This window comes from Pan troglodytes, chromosome 21 (assembly GCF_028858775.2).
Source record: "Pan troglodytes isolate AG18354 chromosome 21, NHGRI_mPanTro3-v2.0_pri, whole genome shotgun sequence".
In the NCBI taxonomy this organism is placed as follows: Eukaryota; Metazoa; Chordata; class Mammalia; order Primates; family Hominidae; genus Pan; species Pan troglodytes.
Window position 1 is genome coordinate 52059279 of NC_072419.2, and position 19892 is coordinate 52079170.

The 19892-nt window shown below is 46.3% G+C and overlaps 1 protein-coding gene across 2 annotated transcripts; it reads left to right on the top strand.

Moving 5' to 3' along the window:
* The first annotated feature begins 15 nt into the window (after positions 1–15).
* On the top strand, positions 16–19467 carry DNTTIP1 (deoxynucleotidyltransferase terminal interacting protein 1). Of its 2 annotated transcripts, none has more exons than XM_016938003.3 (13): positions 16–206; positions 774–844; positions 2037–2133; positions 3461–3559; positions 9123–9191; positions 9453–9509; positions 10050–10108; positions 11390–11435; positions 13203–13261; positions 13363–13423; positions 17168–17239; positions 18934–18989; positions 19106–19467. In XM_016938003.3, the coding sequence occupies exons 1-13, from the start codon at positions 102–104 to the stop codon at positions 19242–19244; spliced, it is 990 nt and encodes a 329-aa protein (XP_016793492.1). In that variant the 5' UTR covers positions 16–101; the 3' UTR covers positions 19245–19467. The 2 variants fall into 2 exon arrangements, with proteins under 2 accessions (XP_016793492.1, XP_063658624.1); XM_063802554.1 differs by lacking the exon at positions 16–206 and adding an exon at positions 215–373.
* Positions 19468–19892: the final 425 nt, after the last annotated feature.

Consider the following 19892-nt stretch of genomic DNA (forward strand, 5'->3'; position numbering starts at 1 on the left):
GTCGCGCTTCCGGGCGGACGAGCAGCGCGCCCCAGTGACGTCACGGCGCCACTTTCCGGCCGGTGACAGAGTCTAGCGGAGTTTTGGGGGCCGGGGGCGCCATGGGAGCCACTGGCGACGCCGAGCAGCCGCGGGGACCCAGCGGGGCCGAGAGGGGCGGCTTGGAGCTGGGGGATGCGGGCGCAGCGGGGCAGCTGGTTCTTACGGTGAGGGCGCCCCCGGTGAGGTCTGGGCTCGGGCCGGGCACGGCCTTGGGGCTCCTGGGACCCTGGCCCGCGGGCGAGAGAACGCGGAGGCTGGAGCTGCAGAGGGGGTTGGCGTTTTCGCAGCCCGATGACCTGGATTTAAATTCTGGTGCCGCCCTCCTAGCTAGGTGACGTGGGCCATCTCTGTCAACCCCCTGAGTCCCAGGATCCTCTTCTATAAAATGGAAATGATTAGTACCTGTCTCATAAAAGTTGTTGTGGGATGGGAAGATAAAGGCGGGTACAGCGCCCAGGACATCACCTGACACAGAGTTGACCCTCGGTAAATACTGCTTCCCTTCCTCCTGCCGTGCCAGAAGGCAGGGTCGGGACTTTTAAGGCAGGAAATTTCCTCAGTTCCTCTTTTGTGGAGGAGGCCTTACAACTATCGTCCCACCCCAAGGCGGGAGAGATGGTGACGGATCTGAGAAGCAGGGATGTCCAGGTTTAACTTCATACCCACCCTCCACCTCCACCCCACCCCAGTGTCACAGGCCGCAGTGACATTTGTTCCGTTGGTCCCCACAGAACCCTTGGAACATAATGATAAAGCACCGGCAGGTGCAGCGGAGGGGCCGCCGCTCACAGATGACAACAAGGTAAGGCTGGCCCTGCATGGGACTTATATCCCAGCCACTGGCTTGCATGGCAGCTTTGGGATCCCCAGTGCACAAGGCTATGGAGATCTACAGCCGGTAGAAAGAGCACAGGACTGAGGAAGAGGAGACTCCGATTCTGTAACTCTGTGTGATCTTGAGCTAGTCAAGTCACTTCCTTCTCTGAACTCACGTACAAAATGAGGAAGGGCACAGGAGATGGGTTGTGGAATAAACAATACCTAAGATCCCTCACATTCACTGGCTCTGTGGTTGAGGGCTCTAAAGAGGTCAGTTAGCATGGAGTTTAAGAGAACAGGCTCTGGAGTCAGACAACTGTGTTCTCATCAACAGACTCTGATGAGCCCGTTTTCTCAACTATAAAGAGGGATTAATAGTATGCATGTCAGGGAAGGGAGAGAGCACAAGGTGGGCCTTTGGGATGCTGATAGTGGTGAAATGGATGTTCACTATAATTACTCATTAAAGTGTATAGACTTTTCTGTATAAGTATTATATTTCATAAAAACACTTTGGGCCGGGCGCGGTGGCTCACGCCTGTAATCCCAGCACTTTGGGAGGCTGAGGTGGGTGGATCACCTGAGGTCGGGACTTCCAGAACAGCCTGACCAACATGGAGAAACCCCGTCTCTACTAAAAATAACAAAAAATTGGCCGGGCGCGGTGGCTCACGCCTGTAATCCCAGCACTTTGGGAGTCTGAGGCGGGCAGATCACCTGAGGTTGGCAGATCACCTGAGGTTGGGAGTTCGAGACCAGCCTGACCAAAATGGAGAAACCCGGTCTCTACTAAAAATACAAAAATTAGCCGGGCGTGGTGGTGCACACCTGTAATCCCAGCTACTCAGGAGGCTGAGGCAGGAGAATTGCTTGAACCCAGGAGGCGGAGGTTGCAGTAAGCCAAAACCACGCCACTGCACTCCAGCCTGGGCAACACAGTGAGACTCCGTCTCAAAAAAAAAAAACTTTGAAAATAATATGCACTTCATAGAGTTATTATGAGAAAGAAATAAAGTCATGCCTCTGTGATTTGCACAAAATCTGAGCATGTAGCTAGTTTTCAATAAAAGCTGTCTAGTATTGTTAAGGAATTCTATGTCCATAATTAACTGGGGAGGCTGGGAAAGAATATGTTTGGGACATGCCCCCTCACCCTGTCTCCCTCCTGAATGCAGTTTCACAGATCCTGCCATCTCCATGGATCTCCTCCGAGCTGTCCTGCAGCCCAGCATCAACGAGGAGATCCAGACTGTCTTCAACAAGTACATGAAGGTGAGAGGGACACAGGATAAAAAATAACAGGAGAAAGACTCATGAGGAGCCCAGTCCTTGCCTGCATCACCAGTCTGTCTCTTTCCTACACACAGATATCTAAAGTTTTCCTTTCTTGTTGTTTTTTGTTTTGTTTTGTTTTGTGTTTTTTGAGACAGATTCTCACTCTGTCACCCAGGCTGGAGTGCAGTGGCACAATATCGATTCACCGCAACCTCCACTTCCCAGGTTCCAGCAATTCTCGTGCCTCAGCCTCCCTAGTGGCTGGGATTACAGGTGCCCACCACCTTGCAGGGCTAATTTTTGTATTTTTAGTAGAGACGGGGTTTCACTGTTGGCCGGGCTGGTCTCGAACTCCTGACCTCAAATGATTTGCCTGCCTTGGCCTCCCAAAGTGCTGGGATTATAGGTGTGAGCCAGGGCACCTGGTCAGTTTTCAAATTTTTAATCCCCCAAGAATTTTATTCCCTCCTTGAGGGTAATTCAGATACCTTTTTTTTTTTAATCTGCCCTTGTCACACACGTGGTTTTTTTTGCTGACCTCTTATAAGGATGAAGTGACTTAAATGTACTGTGCTGAGCACTGTGCTCCAGACATAACAAGTGTCCAATAAGTATTCTTATTAGTTGTTTAATAATATAACCATTATTGGGGCCATGCACAGTGGCTCACACCTGCAACCCCAGCACTTTGGGAGGCCGAGGCAGGATCACTTGAGGCCAGGAGTTTGAGAACAGCCTGGGCAACACAGTGGGACCTCATCTCTACTAAAAAAAAAAAAAAATTTTTTTTTTTTTTTGAGACAGAGTCTCACTCTGTCGCCAGGCTGGAGTGCAGTGGCACGGTCTTGGCTCGCTGCAACCTCCGCCTCCTGGGTTCAAGCAGTTCTCTGCCCCAGCCTCCCAAGTAGCTGGGATTACAGGCATCCGCCACCACGCCCAGCTAATTTTTTGTATTTTTAGTAGAGACGGGGTTTCACCATGTTAGCCAGGATGGTCTCGATCTCCTGACCTCGTGATCCGCCCACCTCGGCCTCGCAAAGTGCTGGGATTACAGGCGTGAGCCACCGCGCCCGGCCTGATTTTTTGCACTATTTACACCTCAATCTGTTGGGCACCTCCACGATTATATCCGTAAGAGGGGGAATAAAGGGAGGAGGTCAAGCCTGAAATGTGAATCTAAATCTGGCTGATCCCAAAGCCCTGCTCATAATCACTTTTCCCTTCTGTATGAAGCTAGGATAAAAACTTATTTTATATTCAGTTTCCTTCAGGTTGATGCACATTAACAGGACTCTTGACCTTGTCCTCTGTTGTGCTCCCCTAGTTCTTCCAGAAGGCAGCACTGAACGTGCGAGACAATGTTGGGGAGGAGGTGGACGCTGAGCAGCTGATCCAGGAAGCCTGTCGGAGCTGCCTGGAGCAGGTGAGACCAAAGGGGACAAGAGATGCAGGCACAAGGTTTAGCTCTCGAGCCTCTGATAAGAAATGCGATCTTAAGCCGGACGTGGTGGCTCACACATGTAATCCCAGCACTGTGGGAGGCCAAGGTGGGCAGATCACTCAAGGCCAGGAGTTTGAGACCAGCTTGGGCAACATGGCTAAACCCCATCTCTACAAACAATACGAAAATTAGCTGGGCATGATGGTGCACGCCTATAATCCTAGCTGCTTGGGAGCCATAGGGATGAGAATTGCTTGAACCTGGGAGACAGAGGTTGCGGTGAGCCGAGATGGCACCACTACACTCCAGCCTGGGTGAAAGAGCAAGATTCTGTCTCAAAAACAAACAAAAAAAGAAATGTGATCTTGTCATCAGTGGTATTTTGGGGAATGCCCAGCAAGCCACATATTGAGATAGGCTTGAGGCTGTTGCTGACAGGGAAGGGAAGGGAAGTAGCTACTATATGTCAGGTACCAGGATAAATGCATTATTTTTTTTATGTCTCAGAAGAAACTATGTACAGAAGATATCTTTTAATTACTATTTTATAGATGAAGAAATTGTGACTTAGCAAACTCATAGAAGCAGAGAGTAGAATGGCAGTAGCTGGAGGGGAGAAGTGGGGGGATGTTAATCAAAGGGTACAAACTTTTAGTTATAAGACGAACAAGTTCTGGGCAATCTGATGTACAGCATGGTGACTATAGTTTATCTCTATTGTTTACTTGAAATTTGCTAAGACCATAGATCTTAAGTGTCCACACACAAAATGGTAGTGGTGGATGTGTTGATTGATTTCATTGTGGTAATCATTTCACTATGTATATCTATGTCAATTCATCACATTGTACACCTTGAATATATACCATTTCTGTTTATCAATTATACATCAATAGAGCTAGAAAAAAACTTTTAAAAGCAAAGCAAAAAAAAAAAAAGAAATGGCTTAAGACACACAATAATTAGAATAGCTAAGATCTGTCTCACCCCTGCAGGTGCGTGGTGGATCAAGTTATCATGGCCCCATTTGGTTATCATGGGGATGAGCACCCTGCTGCCTCCCTGCCTCTCTGGTGTGGTCAGGAAGCATGACATCAGGTCTATAAATGACTGTTCCCAAGATAGTAGAGAACCTGTTTACATGTGTCAGCTGCTGTTATTAGGAGGAATTGTTGCCATCACCATTTTATAGGGAGACATCAGGAAAGGTCGCCAATAGTCGCTGGCTCACTTTCTCACCTCCTATTCATTCTCTTCACTTTGTTTTCGCTTCAGTCCCCACTACTTCACTGGAACCCCTCTTGTCGGGGTCGCTAGTAACTTCCGTGTTGTCAAACCCTCTGGTCCCTAACTGTCCTCAACTTAGTCAGCTTCTCAGTGACATCTGTCACAATGGGTCATTTCGCGTTTCTTGGAACGCTCCTCTGTTGGCTAGAGTGCCTTGACTTTGCTCCAACCTCATTGCCTACTCTTCTCTCTCACCCCCCGCCTCTAACTGTTGGTGCCTTCCCAAGTTCAGTCCTCAAACCCCTTCTCTTTCATGGCTCACTGTTTTCATAGGTGTTTTCATCTAGTCCTGTGGCTTGGAAGCCAATTCAGCCGCTCATAATTCACACATTTATATCTCAGTCCAGAGTTACATTCACCGTTACCCAGTTCCAATCCACTCTTCTCACAGCAGCCAGACTGATCTCTGTAAAGATGAATTAGATCATGTCACTCCCCATTTTAAAAACCCTTCAGTGACTTTCCTGTTGCAGGGAGAATAAAGTCTTAATGCCTTACCATGATCCTGCTGGGAAAACTGGCTAGCCATATGTAGAAAGCCGAAACTGGATCCCTTCCTTACACCTTATACAAAAATTAATTCAAGATGGATTAAAGACTTAAATGTTAGACCTAAAACCATAAAAACCCTAGAAGAAAACCTAGGCAATACCATTCAGGACATAGGCATGGGCAAGGACTTCATGACTAAAACACCAAAAGGAATGGCAACAAAAGCCAAAATTGACAAATGGGATCTAATTAAACTAAAGAGCTTCTGCACAGCAAAAGAAACGACCATCAGCGTGAACAGGCAACCTACAGAATGGGAGAAAATTTTTGCAATCTACTCATCTGACAAAGGGCTAATACCCAGAATCTACAATGAACTCTAACAAATTTACAAGAAAAAAACAAGCAACCCCATCAACAAGTGGCCAAAGGACATGAACAGACACTCCTCAAAAGAAGACATTTATGCAGCCAAAAGACACATGAAAAAATGCTCATCATCACTGGCCATCAGAGAAATGCAAATCAAAACCACAATGAGATACCATCTTACACCAGTTAGAATGGTGATCATTAAAAAGTCAGGAAACAACAGATGCTGGAGAGGATATGGAGAAATAGGAACACTTTTACACTGTTGGTGGGACTGTAAACTAGTTCAACCATTGTGGAAGTCAGTGTGGCGATTCCTCAGGGATCTAGAACTAGAAATACCATTTGACCCAGCCATCCCATTACTGGGTATATACCCAAAGGAATATAAATCATGCTGCTATAAAGACACATGCACACATATGTTTATTGTAGCACTATTCACAATAGCAAAGACTTGGAACCAACGCAAATGTCCAGCAATGATAGACTGGATTAAGAAAATATGGCACATATATACCATGGAATACTATGCAGCCATAAAAAGTGATGAGTTCATGTCCTTTTTAGGGACATGGATGAAGCTGGAAACCATCATTCTCAGCAAACTATCACAAGGACAAAAAACCAAACACCGCATGTTCTCACTCATGGGTGGGAATTGAACAATGAGAACACATGGACACAGGAAAGGGAACATCAGACACCGGGGCCTGTCGTGGGGTGGGGGGAGGGGGGAGGGATAGCATTAGGAGATATACCTAATGTTAAATGACGAGTTACTGGGTGCAGCACACCAACAAGGCACATGTATACATATGTAACAAACCTGCATGTTGTGCACATGTACCCTAAAACTTAAAGTATAATTAAAAAAAAAATGCCTTACCATGACCCACAGAGCCTACCCTCGACTGGCTTCTGCCTGCTTCTTTAACTTCATTTCATCTCACCTCTTTTTTATTGACTATACTCTGGCCGTTCTGAACTCCTTTCTGCTCCTCCAGCACAAGCTTAGGCCATTTCACTTGCTGTTCTTAGTACCTGGAGTACTCTACCCTTAACTCTATAAAGCCGGCTCCTTCTTTTCTTCAGATCTTAGTTTAAATATCAGAGAGGTCTTCCCCTCGCACTCCTACCTCTGCTAAAATCCTGAGCTTTACAAGAGTTGAGGCCTAATCTTGTTCACCACTGTATTCCCAGCCCTGGAATATGACTGTTAGTATGTGTACACAGTTTGCTGAATTATTGAGTAAATGAAGGAACAAACAAATGATAAATGAACAAACAAGCTTCCTGCTCTAATAGAACTTAACAGCCTACTTAAGCAGACAGGTGTGAATTAGATTACCAACAAATGTATGCATAATTACACATTGAGACTTGATCACCCTTCACTGGAAAGGGACAAAGTTTGGAGGAGAAGAGCATGAATCCAATTATGGATTAGCAGCTTTGAGCCATCCAAGCATAGACATGGGGCAGACTATTTGGTATGTAAGTCTAGAGCTCAGAGGATAACCTTTTGTCTACAGTTGAATTATGGAGTCGTGGTTTATAGATATTAATTGAAGCTGTGAGAATAGGTGAGAGCAGATAGAATATGTAATGAGAGAGGATAGGGAAAAGAACCAGATTGAGAAGGAAAAGCCAGCAAAGAAGGCTAAGAAAGAACGGCCAGAGAAGTAGAAGGAACACAGGGAAGTGTGGCCACAGGAGCCTGTAGAAAAGAGTGTTTCCAGAAGGGGGAGCCCTCAGCACTGTCAAATGCCACTGGCAGAGGTCGGGTGAACCCAATTCTCCACCTGCTGCACCATCTCCCCTCTGCCCATTCCATCCTTTTCTTTGTCAAATGAGCCAGGTGTTCCCACCTTTGAGCTTCTGCACTCCTCCCTGCTGCTGAAACACTTCTGCCCAGCTTTTTTTACAGCCTCCTTCACATCTCAACTCAGAGGCCACCTTCTGAGCAAGGCCTTCCCTGGCCATTCCCGCAAAGTAGCCCTTCCCCTCTGGTGGTTCTCTGTCACATCTGCCTGGGTTTTTTTCTTTTTTTCTCACAGCATCTATCATGATCCACAGTCACCTTGTTTGTTTCTGTGCTTATTATCCAGATCACCCACAAACTATAAGCTCCACAAGAGCTTGTCCTAGTTACTGCTGTGTCCACAGCACTTAGGTCCTAGGTACTCAATATTTATTAAAAGAAAAACAGCAGGCCAGGCGCACTGGCTCACGCCTGTAATCCCAACACTTTGGGAGGCTGAGGCGGGCAGATCACGAGGTCAGAAGTTTGAGACTAGCCTGGCCAACATGATAAAACCCCATCTCTACTAAAAATACCAAAAAAAAAAAAAAATTAGCTGGGTGTGGTTGCACGCCTGTAATCCCAGCTACTCAGGAGGCAGAGGCAGGAGAATTGCTTGAACCTGGGAGGCGGAGATTGCAGACAGCCGAGATCGCACCACTGTACTCCAGTCTGGGCAACAGAGCAAGATTCCATCTCAAAAAAAAAAAAAAAGAAAAACAGCAGCTTACTGAGGAGTATGTGTTATACTAATGTATTTAGTTTGAAAAAACATACAGTATGTATTTACATGGGAAAAGCAAGGAAGAATTTACATTGAAACATTAACAGTAGTTTATGTAATGAGATTCCAGGTTTTTCTTATTTTGCTTTTTTACATTTTTTAATTTTTTCAGCCATGATCATTAATTCAAGTTTTTTAAAAAATAGATATCTATTTCTATGCATATAAATATATATATGTGTGTGGCTGGGCGTGGTGGTTCATGCCTGTAATCGCAGCACTTTGGGAGGCCAAGGCAGGTGGATCACCTGAGGTTAAGAGTTCGAGACCAGCCTGGCCAACATGGTGAAACCCCGTTTCTAATAAAAATACAAAAATTAGCTGGGCATGGTGGTGGGCACCTGTAATCTCAGCTGCTTGGGAGGCTGAGGCAGGAGAATCGCTTGAACCCAGGAGGCGGAGGTTGCAGTGAGCTGAGATAGCACCACTGCACTCCAACCTGGGCGACAAGAGTGAAACTCCATCTCAATTTAAATATATATATATATATGGAAGTGGGCCGATCACTTGAGGTCAGGAGTTCAAGACCAGCCTGTCCAACATGGTGAAATCCCGTCTCTTCCAAAAATACAAAAATTAGCTGGGTATGGTGGCGCACCCCTGTAGTCCCAGCTACTTTGGAGGCTGAGGCGTGAGAATCACTTGAACCCAGAAGATGGAGGTTGCAGAGAGCCAAGATGGTGCTGCTGCACTCCAGCCTGAGCAACAGAGCGAGACTCTGTCTCCAAAAAAAAAAAAAGGAAGTAGGTAGGGTGTGCTTACCCACCAAAATAGTGACTGGTAACACTTGGTCTTTTTCCCTTCAGGCTAAACTGCTCTTTTCAGATGGAGAAAAAGTAATACCCAGATTGACCCATGAGCTTCCAGGAATAAAGGTCAGAGTCACTGTGTTCTCGGGTATTGGAGCGGGAGGTCCTTCAGGCTGGGAGGCAAGTGAAATATGTGGGCCCAGGGAGGTTCCATGTACTTCCATTTGTAGGACCAGGTCCACACAGCATCATGCTGGATGGGCTTCTTTGGCCTGGGTCAGAGCGGGGCTGGAGAGCTGTAGTCCAGGGCTCTGTCTTCTGCAACTCCAGAAGACCTGCAGCTCCCAGGCACTGGCCTTCCACTGACTCCCTTCCCTTTTCTTTTAGCGTGGCCGTCAGGCAGAAGAAGAATGTGCCCACCGAGGAAGCCCCCTTCCTAAAAAGGTAAACCATTTCCTTGTTTTGTTTTCTGGCTGAAAAAAGTCTTGTTAGGCCAGGTGTGGTGGCTCACACCTGTAATCCCAACACTTTGGGAGGCCAAGCGGGGAGGATCACTTGAGCTCAGGAGTTTTGAGACCAGTCTGGGTAACACAGTGAGACCCTGTCTCTAAAATAAAAAAAAAATTAGCCAGGCATGCCGGCACATTTCTGTCGTCCTAGCTACATGAGAGGCTGCAGTGGAAGGATCACCTGAGCCCAGGAGTTCAAGGCTGTAGTGAGCTATGATCATGCCACTGCACTCCAGGCTGAGTAACAGAGTAAGACCCTGTCTCTCAAAAAAGGCTCTTCACTCCACAAAGTACTGGGCTTCCTCAAAGCCCTTTTGAGCCTTCCTAGACATGAGAGGCAGTTTTTCTCCCTGTCCCTGTCAAACATCATTTGATCTCTTTGGAAAACCATCTCTGCCAAGTGACCCTGGACCTGCCAATGGGGTATGGGGAGTAACCACAGGGTCAGACCTCTGACAGCTGTTTTTTGTGGCAGAGGAAAGGACGGCCTCCTGGACACATCCTGTCAAGCGACCGGGCAGCCGCCGGCATGGTGTGAGTAGGGACCAACAGTGTGGTGAGAGCATAGGGGAGCAGACGGAGAGAGGGGCCCTGAAGGAAAAGAGTCCAGGGTTCTGTGCCTGTCAAAATCAGATCCATCAGCTTAAGTCATCGTGGAGGGGGGTTATCCTGGTTGGAGGGGTGAGGAAGGAGGGTAGTGAGGAGGAAATTGTTTTACCCCCTGAACGGTTTGGCCCAGCTTGATGAAAGATTAAACTCCAGAGGTTTGTCATTGTTAGTATATATTGGATGCTTATGACTGGTCTAAATACGTTACATACTTTACCTTTTAATCTTTATAGCCACCCTGTAAAGAAGATATCACTAATTTTTCAGATAAAGAACAGACTCAGAGAATTACTTGCCTAATGTCATATCGTTAACATTGCCTCCAAGACGGTCATTTTCAAATATATATTTTTTTAAGACTTAATTTTTTTTTAGAGCAGTTTTAGGTTCACAGCAAAATTGAGAGGAAGGTACAGACATATCCCATATACTCCCTGACCCTACACATGCACAGCCTCCCCCATTATCGACATCAGGCACCAGAGTGGTACATTTGTTACATTTGATGAGCCTACTTTGACTCGTCTTGATCCTCAGAGTGCATAGTTTCCATGAGGGTTCACTCTTGGTATTGTACATGAACTTAGACAAATGCATAGTGACAGGCATCCACCATTCTAGTATCACACCGAGTGCTTTCAGTGCCCTAAAAATCCTCTGTGTTCTGCCTGTTCATCCTTCCTTCCCCCTCAACCCACCCCCAACCCCACTTTTTAAAAAAAATTCTGAAGCAGCAGAATCTTTTTCAAACAAAACTTTACATGGGAGCCCAGTATTTAAATCAAATAAAGCCACACTGGTCTGGTTCAGGGGCGTGGGGTTAGTTTGGAACAGCTGGCTTAGTAGATGGGATAGTATTAACTGTCATACCTTAGATGTGTCTCCTACATGAAGCAGTTTTATTCCTCACAAACACAAGATAGGTAGGGCAGTCGCTGTTTTTGTCTCTTTTGACAGATGAGAAAACTGCCACTCAGAGGTTCTTGGAGTTGCTCATGCCACTATGTAAGAGCAGAGCTAGTGCTAGAATGGCTTCTAGTCCAGTGCTTTTTTTCCCTTTGTTCCTCCTCTAATGTGTCACCACGAAGGAGGATGTCCAGGGCTAAAGTGAGAGTGTGTGAGGAACTCCTACCACCACCAGCAAGCTGGCATTTAGTCCTAGGTCTCACCTTGGAGAATTCACCTTTATTCTTTCCTTCCAAGCAGATGGAAACCAAAATCCTGTGAACCAATTCGCCGGGAAGGCCCCAAGGTATGATTATGTGAGCATGGCAGAGATCACGATCCCAGGAGATAGTCCCACTATCTCTAGGACCCACCATGAGGGAAAGGGGCAGGTGGCGAAGGGTGCATGCACACCATTCCAGAGCCATCTGCCCCTCTCCACCTCCAGCCACACTGGCCTCAGAGAGGATCCTGTGTAGGAATTGGAGTTAGAGGCAAAACAAAGAGAGGGCTTGAGTCTTTGCTGAAGCCTTCTCCTTATAGGAGCTAGTGGTCACTAATACTGATTCAATACTTAGTATGTAACGGGCAGTGTCCTAAATCTTTTGTGTAGACCATCTCATTTAATCTTTATAACAAACTTATGAGATCAATTCTGTGAACCATTCTATAAATGAGGCGTTTCCTTTTCTGCCAGCTTCCCTGTGGGCATAAATTATTTTATTCAGTTGTCTTATACACTTAATGCACTTAAGACTTGCCCAAAGTCACATAACTCGTAAGTGATCGAGCTGAGTCTCAAACCCAAGACCCGCTGACACCAGAGTCTGTGCTCTCAACCATTAGCCTCTGTTGCCTCCCTCTCTCTCCTGAGTTCTTCCTCAGCAGTAACTTATATAAATGGTTGTTCCCCAGAATTCTCTCCTTGGCCCACTTCTCCATCTAAAGTAACTCTCTGGATAATCTAAATCATATACTCTTATGGTTTCAGGGACCACCATGTTCTAAAACTCCCATACCTCTTTGTCCATCCCATGCCTCTTTCTACTTTAAAACTTGTTTATCCTACTATCTGCTTGACCACTCTGCTGGAAGTTTCATAGGCATTTCAGACTCAGCATATCCAAACATGAAATTAGAATCTTTCCTCACAGCCCTTCTTTACATTCGTTATCTTAATCATCTTTGCCTCCTCCTCCTCTTCCTTAACTCCCTACACCCAGTCGAGTCCTGGACAATTCTTCCTCTTAAATATATTGCAGTTCCTATTTCCTTCTCTTCATCCTTAGTGCTGCCCTAGCTCAGGCCCTTAGCAGCTTTCCAACTGCTTTATCACAGCAGCCTGTAAACCGCTCTCCCTGCCTGTAGTCTGGCCCCTTCAAATCCATTATCCACATTGCTAGAAGACTAAGCTATCTTTAAAGGAAATCTGACTCTCACTCCCTGTTTAGAGGCCTTCAGCGATTCCCCATTGCCTACAGAAGAAATAAAATGCAGTCCCCTGAACATAACCTCCCAAGACCTCCAACTCCTCTGTGTTTCTCTCTCCAGCCCCATCAGCTGCCACTCCCTAATTTGTACTCTCTCTGTTAGCAGCACAGAATTACTAGTAGTTTCTCCAGCAGGCCAAGCTGCCTCTCACCTGTCTTTGCTCATGCTGCCCCCTGTCTGGAATGCCCTTGTTCCTGACCCCCTTTACCCCAACTTGTGCTCACCCTTTCAGAATTAACTTGGGAAATGCCTCTCTAAGGAAGCCTTCCTGGCTGGACCCTCCCCTCGGCAGCCCTCAGACCCTGCACTCACTTGTGTCCTTGCCTCATCGCATAATGGTGTAATTATCTGTACATATGTCGGTGGCATCCTAGAAAACAGAGACTGTATCTTATCCATCTCTTTATCCCCAGTATCTAGCACAGACAGGGCCTAGCATATTGTGAGTACTCAGTGTCTTGGGTCAACTGTTGATTAAATAATAGACAAGGGGAAGGGTTAGAAAAGGGTAGGGGGAGGAGTGTTTCTGTCCTACCCATCAGATTAAACTTCACCCTCACCAGCTTCTCTTTTTTTTGCACAGTGGGACCCAGCTCGCCTGAATGAATCTACCACCTTTGTGTTGGGATCTCGAGCCAACAAGTAAGTTTAAGAGCTTTGGCACTGATTGAGGAAACAGCTCAGGAGTTCACTAGTAGGACTACACTTTCTGGAATCTTGACCACTTGGCTTTTACTTTTCAGAGCCCTGGGGATGGGGGGCACCAGAGGAAGAATCTACATCAAGCACCCACACCTCTTTAAGGTAGGTGACTGCTGGGAGGAAAGCAGGCCATTGCATTGGGAGTAGACTGGGAACTCCACTCAGCACAGAGAAGCTTAGAACAAACACTGATCTTGGAGTCAGGACATCTGGGTTCTAGTTGCGCCTCTGCCATTCACCTTTCCCTTTCATGATTTACTCAACACCTCTGTGCCTCAGTAATAACAGCTACTTTGCTTGCATGTTTATTGGGTGCCAAACACAGTTTTAAATCCCACACTTATATTATCTTAAAAAATAAGTATTGCCATCCTTATTTCACAAATTTGAAACAAGCAGAGGTTGAGAAAGGCTGAGTGACTTGCCCACAGTTATTCAGCTAGAAGTGGTGAGTCAGGATTCAAATCCAGGTCTGTCCTCACCAAAGCCTGAGCTCTTAACCACTACCATATTTGGTTGTCTGTAAATTAGAGTTTGGGCCAGGTGCGTGAGCTCACACCTGTAATCCCAGCACTTTGGGAGGCCAAGGCGGGTGGATCACCTGAAGTTGGGAGTTCAAGACCAGCCTGACCAACATGGAGAAACCCTGTCTCTACTAAAAATACAAAATTAGCTGGCATGGTGGCTCATGCCTATAATTCCAGCTACTCGGGAGGCTGAGGCAGGAGAATCGCTTGAACCCAGGAGGCGGAGGTTGTGGTGAGCCGAGATCACACTGCCCTCATATTTGCATTTTAAAATAACTCTGGGGTCCGGCACAGTGGCTCACGCCTGTAATCCCAGCACTTTGGGAGGCTGAGGCGGGCGGATCACCTGAAGTCGGGAGTTCGAGACCAGCCTGACCAACATGGAGAAACCCCGTCTCTACTAAAAATACAAAAATTAGCTGGGCATGATGGTGCGTGCCTGTTATCCCAGCTATTCAGGAGGCTGAGGCAGGAGAATCGCTTAAACCCAGGAAGCAGAGGTTGCAGTGAGCCAAGATCTCACCATTGCACTCCAGCCTGGGCAACAGAGCAAAACTCCATCTCAAAAAAAAAAAAAAAATAGAGTTTGGAGCAAGGCAGGGTCCTGTGCCTTTTCAAAGAGGGTACTCCTCTTCTGAGAGCAGCTATGTTTTGGTCCCCACTGTTTGAGGAAATAATGGAGGAAATCATAAACTCACTCACCCTCTTAGATGATTTTGTATTTTATCAGTCACGAGAGCATCGAAGTAGATTAGAAGAATAGCAGTGCATTTGTGTTCCACGCATGGTTTTTTGCACTTATACGTAAGGCTTGGCACCTCTTGCCAGAACTGCACAGCCCTGTGGGATCCCAGAATCACGGGCTTTCTCTACCACATTCTGTGCAAGTTTTCAAGTTCTTTGAAAGGCATACCTGCTCACGCTTCTTCTCCAGTCTGATATCCTCGAGTCCCAACACTTAAACAGTTTGCCCAGTGGCTCCTTTGTTTTCCTCTCTTAATGTCGTCACTGTTGCTATTCCCATTGCCTGGGTGGCCTTTCTCTCCCACCCTTATCTGCCTGACTATTCTTTAAGATCCACCTCCTCCAAGAGCTTTGTTTGTATCATCCCCAAAATCAATATGCCCTTGGACCTACTTTGAATTCCCACTTCAGCGTGGTTTAAAGTATGGCTTCAGGCCTGGTTCCATTACTTTACTAGCTGCATGAACTTGAACAAATGGCTCCACATTTGTTTTTCTTTTTTCTTTTTTTTTAACTAGCTCAAGTCTGGGAATTGACCACATTTCTGAGTCTGTTTTTGTCCTGTATAAAATGAGAATAGTGATAGACCAACCATTTTTTTTTTTCTGAGACGGAGTCTTGCTCTGTCACCCAGGCTGGAGTGCAGTGGTGCGATCTCAGCTCACCGCATCCTCCACCTCCTGGGTTCAAGCAATTGTCTGCCTCAGCCTCCCGAGTAGCTGGGATTACAGGTGCCCACCACCATGCCCGGCTAATTTTTGTATTTTTAGTAGAGATGGGGTTTCACCATCTTGGCCAGGCTGCTCTCAAACTCCTGAGCTCAGATGATCCACAGCCTCGGCCTCCCAAAGTGCTGGAATTATAGACTTGAGCCACTGCACCTGGCCCAACTTTACAAATTCTCTATTAGTGATTATAAGTATCTTTTCAGTCATTTAGAATCTATTTGTATTTCTTCTGTAAGCTGCCTGTTATATCTTTTGCCCATTTTTCTGTCCTTCAGAAGGCATTATTCAAATTCTTTTCCTTTTTTAAATGTTTTGATTATAGAAATAATATATAAACCCATTCCCGTGGTAAAAAGATTCAGACGATACACAGGAGGTAGTAGAGAGCAAAACACAGTTTCTCAGCCAGGTGCAGTGACTCACGCCTGTAATCCCAGCACTTTGGGAGCCCGAGGCGGGCGGGTCACCTGAGGTCAGGAGTTCAAGGCCAGCCTGGCCAACATGGTGAAACCCCATCTCTACTAAAAGTACAAAAATTAGCGGGGCATGGTGGTGCACTCCTGTAGTCCTAGCTACTCTACTCGGGAGGCTGAGGCAGGAGAATTGCCTAAACCCAGGAGGCAGAGGTTGCAGTGAGCCGAGATCACGCCACTGCACTCCAACCTGGGCGACAGAGCGATACTCTGTCTCAAAAAATATATGTATCAGTTTCTCTTCACTCCTCGATTTTTTTTTTAAGGTGCTTAAATTCTGGCTTCTAGGTGCCCAACCTAGAAACCAGAATTTAAGCCTTATTTGGGTTGAGCACAGTAGCTCATACCTGTAATCCCAACACTTTGGGAGACTGAGTGGGTGGATCAGTTGAGGCCAGGAGTTCAAAACCAGCCTGGCCAACATGGCAAAACCCCATCTCTACTAAAAATACAAAAATCAGCTGGGTGTGTTGGCGCGTGCCTGTAATCCCAGCTACTCAAGGCTGAAGCAGAAGAATAGCTTGAACCCAGGAGGTGGAGGTTGCGGTGAGCCAAGATCATGCCACTGCACTCTAGTCTGAACAACAGAGCGAGACGTCATCTCAATAAATAAATAAACAGCCAGGCACGGTGGCTCACACCTGTAATCCCAGCACTTTGGGAGCCCGAGGTGGGCAGATCACCTGAGGTCGGGAGTTCAAGACCAGCCTGACCAACATGGAGAAATCCCGTCTCTACTAAAAATACAAAATTAGCCGGGCGTGGTGGCGCATGCCTGTAGTGCCAGCTACTTGGGAGGCTGAGGCAGGAGAATCGCTTGAACCCAGGAGGCGGAGGTTGTGATGAAGCAAGATCATGCCATTGCACTCCAGCCTGGGCAACAAGAGTGAAACTCCGTCTCAATCGATCAATCAACCAATCAATCAATAAACCAACCAACCTTATTTGTAACTCCAAAACCGAATTCTTAACCATGATGCTATTATGCATCCGACAGTACATGAGGTGTCCCGATTTTTGTTTTATTATGGTCACCATAATAATTACAGACGTTATAAGCCACCTCCAATCATTTTTTAAAAAGAGGAAGCTCTAAAATAATAGTTATCAGTCCCACCAGTTGCCTGGGGTGCTTTGTTGTGAGAAGGGGGTGGGGATTGGGAGTATACTAAGTCTCTGGGAATTGGGTCCCATGGTCTGCCCTTGGGGTTGGCTTAGCTTTCTCTGAAGAGATTAGTGAGCCCTCTAAGTCCACCACGCTAGGAGACAAGGACTTTTGGTAAGAACTGCTCAAGGGCCAAGAGTATGCTCTGGGACCAAATGAGAAAAGCCCCTTACCCGAGGCTAATTTTCTTACAACTTCATTCCTTACAGTATGCAGCTGACCCCCAGGATAAGCACTGGCTGGCTGAGCAGCATCACATGCGGGCAACAGGGGGCAAGATGGTAAGCATTATTCGTTTGTGCCACTGCCAGTGACCCACCCCACCTGGGAACCAGGATTTTGGCTGTGGGTGACAGCCTACGTCCAAATCTGACTTCCAAAGCCTCACCAATGTGTGAGAAGAGAGACTTATAAGGCCTATTTCTTCATGCTGAAGAGCAAATTGTAATCTTCAGGTTCCCTTCCCTATCCCTAGGTCTCCCTTCCGCCCCCTCCCACTTTTACCTCATGCCTCCAAGATCACATATTTGGATATTATTAGCTGTCCATAGGAATAGCAGGTATAAGACACACAGTACTACTTTTTCCCACTACTGCACCCACTGACAGATTTCACTCATTGATCACTCTTCCACCAGACACAGCTATAGAATCTTTTCTCAACACAGTACTCGAGGCAGCAACCCTTGTCAGTAGGAGTTAGCAATGAAATGTGTTTGCACACTTGGCAGCCCCTTCCAGATTTACCTCTACTTAAAGAGTTCTCAGATCATATGAAACAGCAACCTTAGGAAAATCATCATTGCATGTGTTCAAAAACTATTGTTGAGGGCTTTGTCCATCACACACAATGTCCCCCACCTGAGGACTCACTCACTCCCACCACAGGTACTGCTCCTTTTAGAATCTAAGTGCCTTACAAACTGATATGCCATCTCCTTTCTGGCAGTGAGAGCTACCTTTTATTTTATTTTACTACTCTATTTATGCCTATGCTTTACTTCAAAAAAGATTTCAGGTAAGCTTCATGCACATAAAATGCAACATTACATAAATAAGAAATAGGTGGTAGGGGGTGGGGGCAGGACCTAAAATTAAGCCACCAGTAAAAGTAGTTCTTTAAAAAAAAAAAAAAAGTGTTTTTTATATTGCTGACCTGGGAGACCTGTGCACTTCTACAGATGTTGGCAAATTCAGCTGTAGGCCCCACTCATGGACACCTGATCTGTTATGGTTCATAGTGCCCATAAGATGTAGACAAATTACTCAAGGAATACACAATTATTCCTGACCCTAACATTAGAAAGTCTCCCACAGAAGACTTTCTAATATGATGAACATCTCTTCCTATATGTTAAGTTCACAAAAGGGCCCTCACCCACTGTAGACCGAGGCATTGTGACAAAGCATTTCTACAGGCCCCAGTACAATACAGGCCAATTACTAGACAGCAGAGCAGTTTATCATGTTTTCCATTTTGCCGCAAAGTTCAAAACCAAGTTATCTTTGTCCTCAGAGGGAGCACATGGTTTCCTCTTCCTGATTTCCTGTTTCCATATATATTTTGCTGGCTTTCTTGCCATTTTGTTATAACCCACCTTGGGTCCTTTCGTATACTTGATCTTAACCAAAGGGTGTAGGAGCAATGGTGGATCCCTTTTTTTTCTTTTTTTTTTTTTTTTCTTAATTTTCACCACACCATTCAAGAGAGAAATGGGTCCTTTTTTAAAAGAGAAGGCTATAAATAAGTCACCAGTCCCTACTCTCCCATCCATGAAGCATCTACTGTAGTAAAAGATTGTCTCAAGGAACCATTCCCATCCCTCCCCACTTACTCTTCCGTACTAAATTGTAAACCGCATCCCCTGCTTCCACCTAGTAGCAGGCCTTACATTAAGCAGATGTTTAATGAAGTGTTACTGAGTTGGAGTGAAATGAATCAGGCAATGACCACTCTCCCTTGCTCCTGCCTCAGGCCTACCTCCTCATCGAGGAGGACATCCGGGACCTTGCGGCCAGTGATGATTACAGGTAAAACCAGTGGGTCTCCTGCCCCTTCTCCTCTCCCTGCCTCCAAATAGCCCCTAGAATGAGGCAGGGCCTACATCCTCACTTCCCCCAACTTCTCTCTTCAATGTCTGTTCCAGAGGATGCCTGGATCTGAAGCTAGAGGAATTGAAATCCTTTGTCCTACCCTCCTGGATGGTGGAGAAGATGAGAAAGTATATGGAGACACTACGGACAGAGAATGAGCATCGTGCTGTTGAAGCACCTCCACAGACCTGAGGCCGGGTCCCCTGGCCACCCTTGGCAGCCCTCCTCCAAAGCCCTCTTCCTCACGTGGCCGAGGCCACCGCTGGGACTGCTCCTAGATGGATCTCAGCGGCATTAAGCTGTGCCTGAGCGAGTTTGTAGTGACTCACTGCACAGCACCCCCAGACTAGCATGTGGTTCTATATTTGTAAAGTTATTGGGATAAGAAACAATTAAACAGTTTGTAGTAAACACAGATGGTGAACCTGCTGTGCCCTCTACCTTGTGGGAATTGACAGAACATCAAGGGCTCTAGAAGTGGGTGTAGGAAAAAAGGACGAGATAACCCTCACCCATAACAGTATAGAGCCAGGCTTGATAAGACCAACCTGGGAGCACCATGTACCCTGCCCGTCTTCCCTTTGCCCATTTGTAGTTTCCTTACCCAGCTAATGTAAGGACATGGCAGAATGCGATGGAGTTTGATGACAGATCATATGAAAAATAGAGTTGGCTTTTATTGCTCCCATTTTACAGGTTAAGATACTAAAGGACCCGCCCCAAGGTTACACACTACCCACTGGGGAGGTAGGATATACAGGATATGAACCTGTGTTGTTGGGGTTTTTGTTTGTTTGAAGACAGTCTTGCTCTGTTGCCCAGGCTAGAGTGCAGCCTCTG